The 17,419-nt window shown below is 38.9% G+C and overlaps 1 protein-coding gene across 4 annotated transcripts in view; it reads left to right on the top strand.

Annotated features, from left to right (window-relative positions):
- The window catches only part of ZFYVE28 (zinc finger FYVE-type containing 28), a 146,536-nt gene that overhangs the window by 63,331 nt on the left and 65,786 nt on the right, over positions 1-17,419 (top strand). For all 4 annotated transcript variants that reach the window (XM_035324379.1, XM_035324380.1, XM_035324381.1 and 1 more), the window contains exon 2: positions 8,484-8,624. In XM_035324379.1, the coding sequence (XP_035180270.1) occupies positions 8,484-8,624 (141 nt within the window). The remainder of the gene's footprint in view (positions 1-8,483; positions 8,625-17,419) is intronic.

Genomic DNA, 17,419 nt, shown 5'->3' on the forward strand with positions numbered 1-17,419 from the left:
TAATGTTTGACTGCAAATACAAAAATGTAGACAAATCTGAATGAATTGGCATAAAAGCATTTAAAGAATGACCTGTCCACTTGGATACTTATCCCAACAAGCTGAACTTGCTCCTTATAAGTACCTATTTGTCCTTTAAGCTTGATGTTCTGGCAGCAGTTGAGAAAGCAAGCTGATTATCCTGAAGTCCAACTTGAGGAGACAGGCTATGGGAGGAGGCTGTTGGGAGGTGCTAGGAGGTCAGTGGGTGGTTGGGCCATGGGATGGTGGCCAAGTGCCCACCCAGCCACTCTCTCTCTCCTCCTCAGTAGCACAAGGGGAGAAAATAGGATGAAAAAGCTCATGGGCTGAGGTGAAGACAGGAAAATCTCTTCTTCCTTGCCATGGCTTCTTCATAGTTGCGGCTGGTTTTGGCAGGAGGCAACCAGGCAGCTCTGGAGGTGGAAACCCCTGGTAGCCTGCAGTGGGCTTGGTGGGGAGGCAGCGCTGCAGGTTAGAAGTGGCTGCTCCACTGCTACCTAGAGCCTTGATTTCCCCCCAGCAAAGCTGCTTCCTCCTCCTGGAGTATGTCTTATTCCCTAGAAATAGAGGCAATGGTTTAGCTACGGTCCACTCCTGCTCAGCAGAGTATGTGTCCAAAAGCTTAAGTACCACGTGTTAAGCATATGCTTATGTACTTCCCCCAGAAAATATGGATTTGGGCACATGCTTTTCTAGATTAGTATTATGAACGTGCAAAAATAGAAACTCTGTGCAGTGACTTAATCTATCATGAGTGAAAGCTGACTGTGTGGCAGTCTCAAATATTTGCTATTCTAGTTCAGTGTAATCACTATCAGATCTTTTTATTTTTTGCTGGTATTATTTCTGCATCGTTCTGTAATGGAAGCGTAGCATTTAAATGTGCTTTTTGGAGAGCGCTAGTAGTGGAAAAAAACTCACTCACCTAATTTGTGTTGTCCAATAGTAAATAAATCATTATCTCACAGATTTTTTTGCTTAAGGCACTGGTAGCATTTTTTTTTTGGTGTGCTAACAACCTGTTCACCTGTCTTTCTAGCCTGTGTAATGATATTCTGTAGATAAACACAGAGCAGCTGGTAAAGCTTTAACCAGTCTGTAGCTTTTCCCACAGTGCTTTTTTTTTTTTTTTTAACAGATCCTCATGACCAATTACCAATTGTTGTGCTCGTTTTCGAGTCCTCTTTTCTTTTTATGCCTGTGCAACACCAGAAAGCCAAGAAGTTCATTTTAAAAATTGCATTTTCTGTATTTTTAAGATTTCATTACAAAATTAACTTTGAGGGAATATTTCACCCTTTTTTCTCAATGGATAGCACTTGAGGTAGAGTTGGTAGGTTTAAAAAAAAAAAAGAAAAAAAAAGGAAAGAAAAAAAAGCCTGCGTGCTTTGAGTAGCAGAGTTCCTTCTTCCCTTCATGTGAAGCAGTATCTGTGCCATTAAAAATTATGTTTGAAGTTAAGTATCAGATATTGACTCCTCCACCCATTAAAGAATGATTGTTTCTTATTGGTATTTATTACCATATTGGTATTTATTACCATTTGGAAAGCATTGAAAAAAAAATCAAAGGTCCTGTCTGAAGAGAGGATGTTGGTACTCTTGCTTGCATAGAAGGTCAAAACGAACCCATGTAACAATTTGCTGTTAATCCTTTTCTCAAAAAAATACCTAAAATCTTTGAAATAAGTCATCTGCCAGTCAAGTCTGCTAGTGCATCTGGGTCTTGTGTAGTCATGTTTTGACTGGATAAGTTTCGATCACTGTGAGTCCATTATTTTTCACATTGGCTATGAATACATTTGGGGTTTCAAGCCCCAAACCTATTATTTTTGGAAAGAAACAACAAAAAAACTAAAAACTTTTTCCTTCTGATAATATTACTTAAGTCTTAAATGAGTTTAATTAGTTGAAAACGAGTAGCATGCAACATCAGTTTTAAGCTTTAAATATACAACATTATGTCTGAGATGCATAACTGGTCATATTTAAAATCTTAGGTCCTAATTCTGCTTCAGGGTACATTAAAGACATGATTGTCATCATGTACAGTGAGTTGTTTTCCAAAATGTTAGTTTTCTGTGTGCTGGAGAGCAGGATTGCCTTCTTAACCTAGAGCCTTTCCAAAGTCCCATTTCAAAGCAAATGCACTTGTGAAGACCCATTTCTTATTTCTGTGCCATGCACTAATCGTTCCCCCAAAACACAGCAGGCAACAGATTTCAACTGCCAACAGCTGGACCTTCTGTAGTAGAGACACGTACACCAGCCTTCCCCATAGCAAAGGGGGAATAAAGGAAGCCATACAGATAAAAGATGGTTCTGCTGATGTGAATGCCCCGGTCTTTCCCTAAAACTTCTCACTTCAGCTGATAGAGTCCCATCAGCTGCAGCAGAATAGGGACTGCGGAGTTGATGTTCGTTAACCAATCCTGGCTGAGGAAGGGCAGCATGATGTGGCACCCACAGTAATTAAAATCACATGGGGACTGTCTGGTCTCACCAAATAATTGTCTTGGAGCTATTTGGTGGATGCAGTTGCTGTAACCCGTAGTAAAATGAAGTAAAATGTTACGTGTGTGAAATACACCTTTTATCATTACCAAACACTATTTGAAAAGCATCCCCAGTGGATGTAGGCTTATGCTGTTCCCTTGTCAAAAAGCAACTGGGATTTATTATCAGCAAAATGCATGTAATTAATGTTTTTCCTCATAGTTCCTTTCTGTATGGAAAGGGTCAGGGTTTGACTGCATGGGAGAGACGTTAATGCTTAGGACACTGGAAAAGTGCAAATTGAAAACCAAAGTCTGGAGCCTTTCCTCTCCAGTCTGTGCATTTTATTTTAAGCAGGGCTGTGGTTTAGCTGTTGCTCTGAAGCCTTTAGATCAGCAATTCAAACACGATGAATGTTATTTTTTGGAGGGTAACTGACAGGCATCAGAAGATAATTATATCTCTAGCTAGGATCTCACTCATTTCTATGGTTCCCTTGTTTCAGTCTGTTCTTCGGCACGTTTGTGATGATGATGTCTTTTGACTCTAGTTTTGGTGGCAGTGGTGGGGGCTTCATTCATGTTGTGATGTAAGCGGAAGAAAATCTTGAACAGGATCTTTACTTCCCTATGAAGGATTGCAGAAACCTGGAGAAAATGTTCTTTAGTGTTCAAAGCATGGGCTGCTGTCAGTGATGTTCATAAGACCATGCATATTTTGTGATAGCTAGTTGAGAACGAAGCAGTATTCATACTCAAAAGCCATCATCAAAATCACACAAAAGATGCTCGCGATCTTGTTTCAAAATAAGAAAATCCTCCACAAAATGAATCCTTATTTCTGGAAACTTGATTTTCAAAACAATGATTAAATTCCAGAATTACTGACTGAAAGGTTTGAGATTTCTCTCTTGGCACCCTGGCTTTTCATTGTAGTATGAGTTTTCTGTCTAGCTGCTTGCTTCCATCCTGTGTTGAGATGTCTGTGCTAGAATTCCTTCCTTTCCCAGTCCTTTTACACTTTAAGTGACAGCTTCTGTTTTTGATAAAGACCAGCTTGTTTACAAGATGTGAGAATGGCATCTTTTCATCTGATAACATGTAATAAGTAATCCTACAGACCTGTTACTTATCTAACAACATGTAGCTCATAGCTCTCTTAATTTGTTTCCTTTCAACATCCTCTTATAGTCCATGTAAATACTGAAGGAAAATCAAATCTGAATTTATTATGCAACAAACTGAGCTAACCTAATTGTCGTCATTGTTAGGCCTTCGTTGGGAAAACCTGCATGCAGCCTGTTCAATAGTTACTGCAACTTTACATGTAGGCAGAGTACTGAGCTTGGCAGTGGCAGGGAGTCTTCTGCATTAAATCTCTGACTTACTGAAAGCTGCAAATGAAGAGTAATGCCTAATAGAAAGTGGATGAAAAACAACAACAAGACAACAGCAAGAGAAATATTCAGTGGGTGATCTTTCATAAAAAGATGAATGATGTGGTATTACAGTAAATGATGATATGCTGATTCCTGTCTGTCCTGTCTGGATTGATAGTCAATGCATATCATATAACTCAGAGTAATAAGTAATGACCGATATGTAAAATGATGGCTTTGAATCTGTGGTGAATGTGGTCTGGTGTTACGGTAAGTTATGCACTGGCTGTAAAGCTACACAGAATAACCTGGATCATTTGGTGCGCTGAATCCTTTTGGACATGAGCTGTGAAATGCAGAAAAACTTTGGAGGGAATGCAGGGTGTTCTTGTAGAGTGAAAGAGCCTCCTGCCTTGAGAACTCAGGCTCGGGAGGGTATTAGGATGATGATAGATTTAACAAAAACAAACAAAAATTAAAACAGGAATAAAAAACTATGTGTGATCTACAAGGGTGCTGTGATAAAAAGGGCAACTGCAGTGCATGGATACAGAAATAGCTGACAAGAAGTAGCTTTAATACGGGATGCTCTAGTGGAAGAAGACAAGGCTGGTACCTAGAAGATGAAGTGCAGTAAATCAAACCAAGATATTAGATGAATGAATTTGATTGTAGAGCTGAAGAGAATAGAATGAATTTAGATGTAGAATGAATTTAGATGTAGAGCTTAGGGATATGGTTTAGTGGAGGACTTGTTAGTGTTAGGTCAGAGGTTGGACTTGGTGATCTTGGAGGTCTCTTCCAACCTAGACTATTCTGTGATTCTGTGATTCTGTGATTGTAATGTGGTTAGCTCTTGATACAAACTACACAGGCATGAAGTGGTAGGTTTCCTGGTAGGTGCATTCTAACGAAGTCTTTCTATTAATTTAAACAGTTGAAGATGAAAGAATATTAATTGTTACTCTGCCAAAGAATAGCAAGTAATACAGACAGAATTATTTGAAGCATGTTTTGCATAAACTGAAAGTGAAAATGGGCATTGAGCATGGTGCTATCTTTTACTTTCTCCTACCAGTTGGAACAAATTGAACTTAGAAAGTTGCGGTTATTCATTTTACATATCCCCCCTGCTGGGAGATTTTGAGCTTCATGCAGCTTTGTCTTGCCAGGGACCACATGATTGACACAGTTAATCAAAGATCATGATACTAATCCACAACAAACATAACACAGTAGAAAGAACTCAATTAAAACTTTTGTTCCTACAATTTAAAAGATCAGCCAAGTGGGAGTTAAATATCTCAGCTTAACTTTTTTTTAGCTCAAGACCACTCTTAATGAATTGCCTTACTTTGCTTCTGCAGTGCCATTTCGATGCGTATAAATAAGAAGTCATCCTCTGCCACAATTCCACACATGATTTCCTGTGTCTTCAGTTAACAGCTTTGTCTAGAAAGTTTTAACGATGTAGATCAATACTGAAAAAAATATAAAAATTAGGAATAATAAAAAGAATTGGGTGGGAGAAATGCAGGACTTCAGAACAAAACTCAACTAAATTTAGTTATTCAGTTATAAATTTTACCTCTTACTGTCCTTCATTCCCCATATCATATGCTGCAAGCTTTATCCTTCTTCCTGAGCATTCTTCTGTCTAGTCTATAGTGAAGCAAGTTTTTGACTCTGGAGGGTAGAGATGCCATCCAGTGGGACCTGGACAGTCCTGAGAGACCTCGTGAGGCTGAACAAGGCCAAGTGCAAGGCCCTGCATCTGGGACGGGGCAACCCTAAGCTGGGTGGAGAATGGGTTGAGAGCAGCCCTGAGGACAAGGACCTGGGGTTGTCAGTTGATGAGTATCACAGATTGCTTGAGGTTAGAAGGGACGAGCCAGCAATGTGTGCTTGCAGCCCAGAAAGCCAGCTGTGTCCTGGGCTGCATCAAAAGCAGCGTGGCCAGCAGGGTGAGGGAGGGGATTGCCCCCCTCTGCTCTGCTCTCCTCAGACCCCACCTGGAGGCCTCCATTCAGCTCTGGGGCCCCCAGAACAAGAAGGACATGGACGTAAATAGAATGAGTCCAGAGCAGGGCCATGAAGATGATCAAGGGGCTGGAGCACCTCTCCTGTGAAGACAGGCTGAGGGAGTTGGGGTTGTTCAGCCTGGAGAAGAGAAGGCTCTGGGGAGACCTTAGAGCAGCCTTCCAGTACCTGAAGGGGGCATACAGGAAAGCTGTGAGGGACTCTTTGTCGGGGGGTGCAGTGACAGGGCAAGGGGGAATGGCTTTAAACTAAAATATTGCATGTATAGATCAGATATGAGGAATAAATTCATTTCTGTGAGGGTGGTGAGGTACTGGCTGGCACAGGCTGCCCAGGGAAGCTGTGGATGCCCAGTCCCTGGTAGTGCTCAAGGCCAGGCTGGATGGGGCTTTGGGCAGCCTGGTCCAGTGAGAAGTTTCCCTGCCCATAACAGGGGTTGGAATTAGATGGTCTTTAAGGTCCCTTCCAATCCAAACCATTCCGTGATTTAAGACTAAACTTCTCACAGTTTACACACAGTGTACTGTAGCTGCTTAATAAGAGACAACAGTGAAAGGATAAAAAGAAAAATCTTAAGATTGGAAAAGCTTTCTATCATTGATTTTGTAGGAAGTGTCTGGCTCCCTGCTTAAAGAAAGAAAAAAAACACATTAATTACTGTTTCAGCTGCCTGAAAGGATTATTCCTGACTTGCCTCACAACTTGAATGGTGTGAACTAGTGATGTAGAAAGCTGTTTCGTAGTGTTACAGCTCATAATAATATTGAAGATAGGATAGCCTTAAGATCATTATATTCATGCACAAATAGGGCATGTAGGAACAGGAGTCAGTGTGTCTGCTTTCAGCAAAGGTTGTTGTTGTCTCATTAAATTGCTGGCTGAGAAACCATGCAGCATGCACCAGCGAGGTAGTATGTAGCATCATTTGTAAGACTAGATCTTTTTTAAGACTTACTGAATTAACATGCTTGCAGTAGTTAACTCTGTGATCCTGTCAAGTGGGGAGGATGTGTACTGTCCTCTTTAAAAGGTGTCAACACTATGTTCTTTTCCAGGGACTGTACAGGTGTGTAGGTTTAATATTCTTGTAATGCAAAGGCCTAAAAGGGTTTTTCAGCAGGATTTTTATTTTGTGAATTGGGAAACTGGGAATTGAACAGTATGGTATGGCAATTCTCTTTTTTTTTTTTTTTTTTGGTTGTTGTTGTTCTTGGAAGTAGGCAGCAAAAAGAACTGCTTTTTCCATGATGATATTTATTGAGCTCTAACCATTCTGTTGCTGAGGAGTGGCTGTGAGAGAGCTGAGATTTTTTAGCCTAAAAGAGAGGCTGCTCAGGGGGTATCTCATCAGTGCGTATAAATACCTAAGGGGAGGATGCTAAGAGGACTCGTGCAGTCTCTTTTGAGGGGTTGCCCAGTGCCTGGACAACAGGCAGGGGACACAAACAGGAACACAAGAGGTTCCATCTGAACGCCAGGCAGCACTTCTGTGCTGTGTGGGTGCTGGAGCCCTGGCACAGGCTGCCCAGAGCTGTGGGGTCTCCTCCTTGGAGAGCTTCAGAAGCCACCTGGATGTGGTGCTGGGCACCCTGCTCCCCAGTTGAGCAAAGAGGTTGGAGCAGATGGCCTCCAGAAGTCTCTGCCAACCTCAGCCATTCTGTGATTCTGTGAAATGCTTGGAAATTTTCATAGGGATCTGAATTTCTAGTCATTAATATATATTTTTTTATTTTATGGGGGAAATTATTCTCCCATAATTATCACTCTCAATATTTCTTGATAAATTCCCACATTCTTTTGTTCTTTCTATTATTGTTTCTGTTTTTTTTTTTTTTTTGTTTTTGTTTTTTTTTTTAATATGGACAAAATCCATCATAGTAATTCCCTTCCTTGCTTCTTGGAAGACTTGTGACAGTTTTCTCTCTGTAAGACTTCGTTAAATCATATCATTTGCTTTGTCAAATCTTTGTATCTACTTGACCCTTATATCATAAGTAGTAGATTCAGTACCTCTACCTCCTATGATTTGATTCTTGTGGTCCTCAAAATGTGGGTTCTGTCCAGGTGAGCAATGGTTTTCAAGGGTCACTGCAGTGGTCATAAGCTGATGCTGCAGCTTCTGCTGAAGGCCCACTGCATTACCTTGTTGTTGGCGGTGGGTAGTTTGTGTTGACTTGGGAAGCAACTTTGTCTTGTTTTGCTAAAAACTGAAATGCACTTCTGTTTAATAAACAAAACTAGTGATTCAGTTGTTTGTCCACCAGGTACTTATGCCACAATGGGTGAGAATGCTGAGATGGTTTTGGAGATAACAGTAGCTTAATAATGCTCCAACTCTGTTACAGGAGAGATTTTTTTCTTCAAGGTAGAAAAATTTTGTAAATGTGCATAAATGTGTTAAGATCATTCTTTTTGTGCTGCCGTGCTACAGATCAGACTTAAATGTGTGGTGTTTTTATTTTTTGCAAATAAAAAATGATACTTATATTTTCTGTAATTAAAAAAAAAAAAAAAGTAATATTCTCTATGTGTCTCTCTCTTCCATGCAGAGAACAGACCCGCAGCTCCTTGCTCAATTCTACTATGCTGATGAGGAACTAAATCAAGTAGCAGCTGAACTGGACAGTTTGGATGGAAGAAAAGACCCACAGAGATGTACGCTGCTAGTCAACCAGTTTCGCTCTTGTCAGGTAATCAAAATGGCATATTTCTGGTTTCATTGGCATTTTTGTGTACATTAAATGTATTACATTATTATTTATTGTATTAATTAGTTTTTATTGTGAAATCGATTTAAAATGACTTTGGTTGTTGTATGACTTTTATTAGCTTAAAGGCTATATTCTTCGAGAACAATTTATAAAATAAATCTACTCCATCTCATTTAAGTGTTTGTTGATGGTTTCCTTTAAATGAGAGCACATATTAAAGATTTTGTTTCCTTTATGTGAAATAAGCATACAGAGCTTACTAGAACGTGAGGAATACTGCAAAATTTCAGGCAGTGTAAAGTAGCCATATCTTTTGTAGATGCTCAGCTTCCATGCTTCGTGAGTCTGACAGCTTTTCGTTAGTAAATGAGCTACATGAACGCAGCTGATAGCTTTGCTAATTTTTGGAAAGAATATTATCAGCTTCATTTAAGAAGCCTTGAAAGTGAGAGGAGCTACTGAGGAACCAAACAGAAAAGGATATTTATTAGTAAATTATTTCCAAAGAACTAATAACTTTCTAAATTCTTGTTGTATAATACAGCTTACATAAGATTCCTCATAGTATTTTCTGAAACAATGGCTATAATTTAAGCAAGACTTGAAGGGAGTATTAGAGACTGCAATGACTCGTTCACTGTAGTTCTGCTCTTCATTCTTGCACAAATGCTCTGATACTTCCCCTCACAGTTGCACCAAAGAAAAGACTTTAAACCCAAGTGAGCTGAAGTCCACAAATATACCGTGCCCAGGAGGATTTCTGTATGAAAAGTAAACACTTGTCAAGTCAGGTGAATTTTAAGTGTAAAGACCATGGTAATACAGATTCATTGCCTTTTTTTATTTGGTGGAAATGTAAATTGGGTGTAAAGGATTCATTTTCATTCAGCTTGGCTAGAATTTCTTATATTAGTGGTAGTTAAAATGTACCAAACTTCATTATGCAGAAAAAATTCATTGCTGACCAAGTTAAGATAAATGAGAAGAGCAGTGTCCTGATCAATGTAACAAATGTTCACATTAAGTTAGCTGAATCCCTTAATGAAAAGGGAATGAAAAGAAGTGAGGTACAATGTGTTGGTTTGCAAGAAAACTGAACGAAAAAGTGCAGTCTTTCATTTTTGAAGAGCATTTTACAGAGAAAGAGTTGGCAGCCAATGTATTATGTCAGAAACAATTTAAATACTTCTGTCTGGTTTGAGTATCTTCAGTTTTCTACTGCAGTGTCACTGGAGAAAAAAACGTGGAGTTAAAGGGCTTACAAAACTGGAAACTAAGTTTAGTAACAGTAAAAATTCAGTGCCTTGGAGGATAAAATAGGGGTGAAGTTATCTTGAAAGATCATTGACTTCAATCTTCTGTGTGATGGATTAGCTATACCTAAATCACCTTTCACAAATTGTATTTGATTTATCCTTATAAACCTTTCATAATGGACATTCCACAAACTTTCTAGGCAAATTCTTTCCAAACAGTTATTAGAAAAGGCTTTATGATAACAAGGATGGATGAATAATATCATGGTGCAAGTTAATCTCCTTGTTTTATCCCTGGAGATAACAATTTCTTCTCTGCTTCTGTGCAGGTGCACCGACCTTCCTATTTACTTATTGTAGTATAGGCAGAGAATTCTGTTCAAAAAATAGCTTCTCTGAATCTTTCAGATGTAGGAATGCAAGAAATGCAGACTCTGATAGTTCCTCGGTCAGTTTGCTTGGCTTGTTATGTAGTGACTCATTATCTTGTGACTCTTAATACCGTCTGATGCCTGGTAGTTTCTTCTTTTCATTTGTCTAACAGATTGCTGTTACTTAAACAATCTGTTACTAGAGCAGGAAGAAAAGATGGAGATAGTTGTATTTTTTGTGCAGCTATTTTTGCAACTTCTAATTTTCAAAGATCAGCAGAAAAGGTCAGATCACAGTCAATAGTCAACAAGTCTTACAAACGGCAATTCTTTTTAGGGATGGATCTTAACCATATCCAAAGAGCTCAGCTTTATATCTGTGTCTATATTTTCAGTTGCTGAAACTATTGTTTGAGAGTTCAAAGTTTACTGTAGTGCGTAAACAGGTTCAGCCAAAACAAAAGGGCTCTACCTGGAGAATACAATGCTTTATAGTGGTTATATTTAGTGGTTTCTCTCTTAACAAAAAGGGCAGTATTAGTCAAGGCAAACTGAAGGTATGGTGCTTTAGCTGTTCTCATTTTTCTATTTTTTATTTTTCCAATGGGTATACAGAGAACTTCTGTTTTCAGGACTGTTGAAACTTCCTTAGTAAAAAAAAAAAAAAAAGGCAACTCTGAATGTTGTCTTTTACTGTTTTGTTTTAGCACTATTTGATTGATAAAATCACACTTTTTACAGTAAATTAACTTTTTTAAACTTCTGAAGATCTGGCATCTTGGATTTCAAATGCTGTGAGTTGACTGTTTAGCATGATGCTGAGTAGCATGTATTTGCGAGTAAGAATCAAGGTATTGGTTGTCAAAGCTTTGCTTTTTGTTTTCACGTTAAAGTGATATAACAGTTTGATCCAGCTTTGGTAGCTTGTTATAAAAATGATATGCTTTGTTTTGCTCTAGTGTTTGCATGTCAATAGCAGAATATTCTACAAACATAACATATCTGTTAATTAAATATCTTGCATTTTTTTGTGTGTGGCTAATACCTACCTAATGGAGTAAAGCGCTTTTTCCTGTGTTGCTTTCTACTAAAATTAACAGTAACTGAAGTGTGCAGAGATGCATGATGAAAAGCTATGCAAGTTTTTCTTAAATGAAATAAAAAGAAAGATGTTATACTTCTTTTTTTTTTTGATCTTGATTAATGGCGATAGTGGGAAGGTACAATTTTTTTTCCTTAAGTAAAACTTATTTCCATTGCTGAATCTTGAGGAATATGCAGTGCTGGTTCATCTGAGTGGCTTTTATTTTTTCCCTTGCAACACAAATAATTAATTGATATATGTTTATGTTGGGGTTAGGATAAGGCGTGCTTTTCTGTGGTGCTCCTACCCCTCCCAGCATCACAGGACTTTTTTTTGGTATTGAATTTCATAAGAAATAATGCCATTCTGCATACATTTTTAAATTAATCACTCACGCATTTGTGATAGTTTTCCAAATGAATTTACCTTGACCATTTCTATTTTCATATCAATTAATATCTTGTTACTTGAGTCAATAAACTGATCTAAATCAATTTCTGGGTCTTTTAAATGGAATTAGCTTTAATGTTACATATTTAGATCTTTTTTGCTTAAGTTGGAGAGTAAAGAGTAAAAGCACCTTTGTTTCTAACATGGAGATTTTGCTAGAACTCGACAGGTCAAAACTGAACCTGCGTGTAAGTGCTTCCCGTTATTAAAGTGCTCCCAGGGTCATGGTACTTGCTTGCTGGCTTAGTACGCCGAGAATTACTTCTGTGTAAAGCAGCGAGTTCTCAGAGTAGTGTTATGAGTCAGTTCCCAGCGTGGTTTTATCAAAATTATTCCTTGAACAGCAGGCTGTGTCTCAGCAATGTGTAATTTGGCACATTAAAGTCCACTGGGAAGGAATTTGCCCCTGCCAGGGCATTGACCTGAGGCAAACTATCTACTCGCCCAGACGTGCTATCTCTCGTGCAGTGCCACAGAATAGTAAAATGGGAACTTCCTAGGAACTTACTTTTCTTAGCTCATTTACAGGAATGATTGACTGGCAACATATTACACTGGCTCTTCACTTTTCCTGCTATTTGCTTGACGGAGCCACTAGGGAAACACTTCTTGAATTCCTGCAACTGGCCATCCATGATTTTCGAGTCTTCTTTCAATGCTTTCAGTTTGCTGTAACATTAGGCTTGAAAATATATGTAGACTTTAGTGAACTGCTTCTTATGTATGTTAGTCCATACGTTGGTGGTGAAGTGGACAGCTGAGTCTGAACCTCATTATCTATCACAGTGTACGTGAATGTTGCTGAGGAATCAGAGCCCTTAGAGAAAACTGAAGCATATTTCAGTGTTTTGTTATCGTTTGTCTGCCTCGATTTCTGTAACAATATAAAATACACAAGGAGAATGTTATCAAAAATGCTCTGTTTCAGTCGTACTTATCTCCGTATGTCTTGTGGCTCAGTTTAACAACTGAAAGCACCAGAATGAGATGAGCTGTGATTCAAGTGCCAAGGAAAAAGCTTTGCCCTTATCGTGAAGGAGTGCACGTGTTACAGGCTGGTTCTCAGCTACAAGCTGCAAGAGCACCCTGTATGGTATGGAAAGGGGATAAAAATGGGCTGTGGAAAACAGTAATAGTAAAATGCTGCATGAGCTCCTCAGGGGGGAACCTCCCTTGTCACAGGATGGCATGCTAAAATCTACAACAAACTAGAAGAATTGCAGCCTTCATCACTGAAATACATTATTTGCTTTCTCGAGCTGGAGATGTATGGATAAGATAAGTCTAAAAATGAGGAATCTCTTCATGTGGTCCTTTTGGTGTTTGGGTGAACCTGTGTTGCTGTTTGATCATGGGGCACTTGAGGAAGGAATTACCGATGGTCTGATAGAGGGATGCCAGTCCAGTTGCTTTTCACCTCTGCTTGCACGTTTTGTAGGTTTCTAGGTTCCTTTTTTCTTTTAAGAAAAACCATCCAACCAAAAAATGCAGAAGTGGTCACAGAATTGCCAAAATGCCTAGTGCTGCTTCCTGAGCTGACGAGAGCCATCCCTGTGTTGCAGCGAACTCTGCACGGAGCACGTGGGGATTTCTCTGCAGTGAGGAATGGAAAGTATCTTCAGCGCGACTTCTTTATTTTGTGTATATTTATATTTCAGAAGGGTGAAACTGAAGCTAGAATCACCAGTTGGTAAATAATGGAAGAGGGAACTTGTCTTTCTGTATGAAATACAATTAATTTTTTATCAGTGAGAAGAGGAACGTAATTGTATTAAACAGTGCATGCTGGGGAAGCGGTAGGTTGTTACTGAAAGGACTTGTGATGCTACGTTACCCTGCGCCATCTGCTCGTGAGAAGCGTGTTCTTTGCTCGGAAACTCAGAAGGAAAAATAATTTGTCTGTGGTGGAAGATGAGGTAGTCCTCCATTTAACAGGAAGGCAAGTTTAATATTTTATACCTACTTCAATTAGAAAGCAAAAGAGGTTTTTTTTTTTTTTTTCTTTGCTGTCAAGACATGACAGTTTTTGTGCATAATAAAAATACGGTGTTTTCTTCTTAATGCATGGTTATCTGCCCTGGATCATACTGTTTGTATTAAGAAGAATGGACGTGTTGGTATCTTGCCTGAGCATTGACATACTGTACCTGAGACATGCTGGTAATTACTGTGCATTTGAAGGCTGCGTGAGGATAGGGGATCGAGGTCATTTTAAAATTGACGTGTTTTTTTTTTTTTTCTCAGCAGTTGTGAATATGAGACTACAGCAGATCACTTCTGTAAGCTCTAATTTAATATGATGTGTCTGTCAGGGGCTTTATAGTTTGGTAGTTTTTATGGGTTCTTCAACAATGTCATCAGAGAGTTGTAGTCAGCTCCTTTTTTATCCTTTTCTTTCCATTTTTTTTGTTTTACTGTTGAAAAGAAGGATGAATTCCCATGCTGGCCACTGAATTGGGTACGCAGTCACATGACTTAAATGTGCTGCAAAATGCCTTCTTTCCTCCATACATGTGTGTTACCAACACGTTACAATATGTGCAAATTATTGACTTGATATTTACGTATTTGGGGCTTAACTCTGTTTTCTTCTGCTAGAAGCTTTTTCACTTAATCATATTAGAAAAAAAAATCTTTATTTTTTCTTTCATACCAGTGAAGTACAATAAGAAAGGCAAGAAGGCAAATTAATTTCTTAAAGAAAATGCTTAGAAGTGGACTTAAATTTACGTTGTGATCTTTTATGTATTTGAAAGTTAAAGGCCAAATTTTTCTATATGAAACAATTCATAAATCATTAACTAGTTCCTATTTTGGAGGAATATAACTCTATACTGTGTATAAATAATACTCTGTATATATTTCAAATATTATGCATAATGGGTTATTATGCATATTTTGTGAAATATTGTGCAACTTTGTTTTCTCATGTGTAGGTTGTAAGCTTTCATTAAACAAAAGGAAGCCTTTAGATGTGTATCTACATCCAGATCTACATACAGTATGCATTGGGCACCCCAAGGACTTGTGCATATTAGCAGGAGGTTATTACAAAATAGATTTAGAGTTTGCTGAGAGAACAGATGAATTGCAGACTGCACTGTTGTTACTGTTGGTGTATAATTTAACACTAACCCACTGATTAAATGGCTGGAGTTCAAGGCGGGGGAAGAAAATAGATAAAGTGTTACCCATTAGGTTGGCTTGGTCAGTCATTGCAACTTCATCATTAGACAGAAAGTTGACTAAATAAAAACAGTTTGGTCGTAACTCCTGGTTCCTTTTGTGGTGTAAGGATGTCTTCTGCCTCAGACTTAGGGACGAATTCCTGTTCACTCATTGCAGCACAGCGCTCTTCAAGAATCGGTGGGGAAGTGCTGACTTTAGGACAGTCGTTTAAAAAATAAGTTAGTTTTTCTAATTTTTTCCTAACTTTTTATTATGTTAGGAATGCTTCAGAGAAGTTTGAAATGGTTGATATGAAAACAGCTTAGATAAGCCAAAGTTTATTTGTTGGAGAGCAGGCAGCAGATGGTAGGGTTAGATCCTGCAAGCTTTTGAGCTTCTTGCACACATGAAAACTTTCCATTTTAAAGACTTTTTTGTTTTCCAAGTATTTGTATGAAATGAATTATACAGGAAGCATGCTGTGTTGGTTAGGAGTGCTCACCTTCTTACTTACTCCATCTACTCCTGCTGGGTTTTTCACTTCTTACACCAAGTAGTCTTATTTCCTTTAAAAGTATTGTTGAGATGAAGAGCAGCAGTACTGCCCCACGTTCATGGTCCTTCCCATCTGTGGATGCCGCTCCCTGTTTGGAGAAGATGCCAGAGGGGGAACGGAAGTATTGCTGCTGATACTGCTGGATGATGTACACAATAGAATTTTTTGTTCAGCCCTGTGAATATATTTTCAGTTCTCTTTAGTTTTTCTGTTGGTGGAGTTTCCTTAAGCAAATGCCCAGCAATAGGTACTTGTGTTCTGTGATTCCTCAGGTGCCCCAATGTGCCTACTGCTGAAATCATTGCCATGCCACTTAGACAGTGCCCGTGATAAAGCAGCCCGGTAGTTCATGTGGAAGTGTAAGTGATCGCCCTGAGACGGCAAATTTTGTTGAATTGACTTGTACCAGTAAGAGAGGCAATGAGATAAAACTGTTTTATTGACATAAGCTCTCTCATTTTTGCCTTAGAATTGTTCTGATACTGTCAGAACGCTTTTTCTTTTTCTTTTTTCTTTTTTTTTGCTGGTTAGGTCTGATGTCCTACAAAAAAGGACGAATTATAGCAGGTTTATGTAGTAATGTTTACTCAAGACTTCGATGATAGCTGGGTTAAAGAAGTATTGGACCATTTTCGCACATTCCTGCAAGCTGCTGGACTTAAAGTCTGCCCTGTTTATTCTGTGTGCTTCCATGGGGATTTTGCAAATTTAACCCTGTAACTGGAATGTGAAGAGTTCTCTCAGTAGATCTAATTAACATAATTGTGGTTGTCTGGCTTATTCTGCAATGCAAATAAGAGTCTAAAAGCACATCATGTTTTATAATTGAGAAAATCAAATTTTGAGTGCATTCCTCAGTAAGGAAGGCAACGTTATCTTTATGTAAATTTTTGTAGGAGAAAATCCTTAACTCGGTCGTTTTAAAAATACTGAGAGCAGAAGTGATCCTGAGCCACCAAACTCATCTTTTTTAGAACAGATATCTCCAAAATTTTGGGCTCTGCAGTTTTGAGTTGAATTCTTGTTGGATATAACTGCAGTTGATTGGTTGTGTAATACCTAATCAGTCTTTTGTCTCTAGCTCCAGAACTTCAACATACCTGTCTCTGTTCAATGAAATCCCATTTTCCTTTTTATTTTATTTTTTTAATGTTCCTTCTCTCCTAGTAGGTAAAGGCTTTTAAATATACCAGTGCTGTGGATTAACACTGCTAGGTTTTATAAATAATGGGGTGGTGAAAACATGTAGCGTGATTTCAGAAAACAGACTTTTATGTATGTTTGGGAGGTTTTGGTCAGAGTCCTGTGATAATTCCAGCAGCTGTGCATGTGGATTGCCCAGTCATTGGTTCAAGCAAGCCCTTGGGCAGTCAGTATAAATGTTACATACATTTTAGCTTGGGTAAATTTCTTTGCATTATTGCCTGGATATGTGGTGGAGTATAAGCAAACAAGATAGGTAAACTTTAGTTAAAAAAGAAGAATCTCCTGAAATGTGAATTTTTGTGTTACAACACATGGCTCCTTGGGCTGTATTTCCATGGGCCACCGACAGTGTCAATATAAAGGCTTCCCATTTCCTACTTATGTTATTCTTATTCCTATCCCTACGCTTCAGCAAGCCCCCCCAGGGCACAGCTTGGTGTTACCTAAAACTGATTTGAGTCTGTGTTGCTCACAAATGTGGCAGCATCGTCTGTCCGTCCTTCCTTCCTACACCGGTCCGGCCATTCCAGGAGCCAGGCTCGTGTTCCAGCAGTGATGGAGCAGCCGTGGGGAGGCTTGGAGCATCCTGGAAGCCTGGTTGGAGGCAAGTCATTGGTAGGGCTGTGTTCTCAGCCCAAGTGATTTGCTTTAGGTGTGGATGCCTGATGGCGTAAAAGGGCTGA

Source organism: Oxyura jamaicensis, chromosome 4 (genome assembly GCF_011077185.1).
Source record: "Oxyura jamaicensis isolate SHBP4307 breed ruddy duck chromosome 4, BPBGC_Ojam_1.0, whole genome shotgun sequence".
In the NCBI taxonomy this organism is placed as follows: Eukaryota; Metazoa; Chordata; class Aves; order Anseriformes; family Anatidae; genus Oxyura; species Oxyura jamaicensis.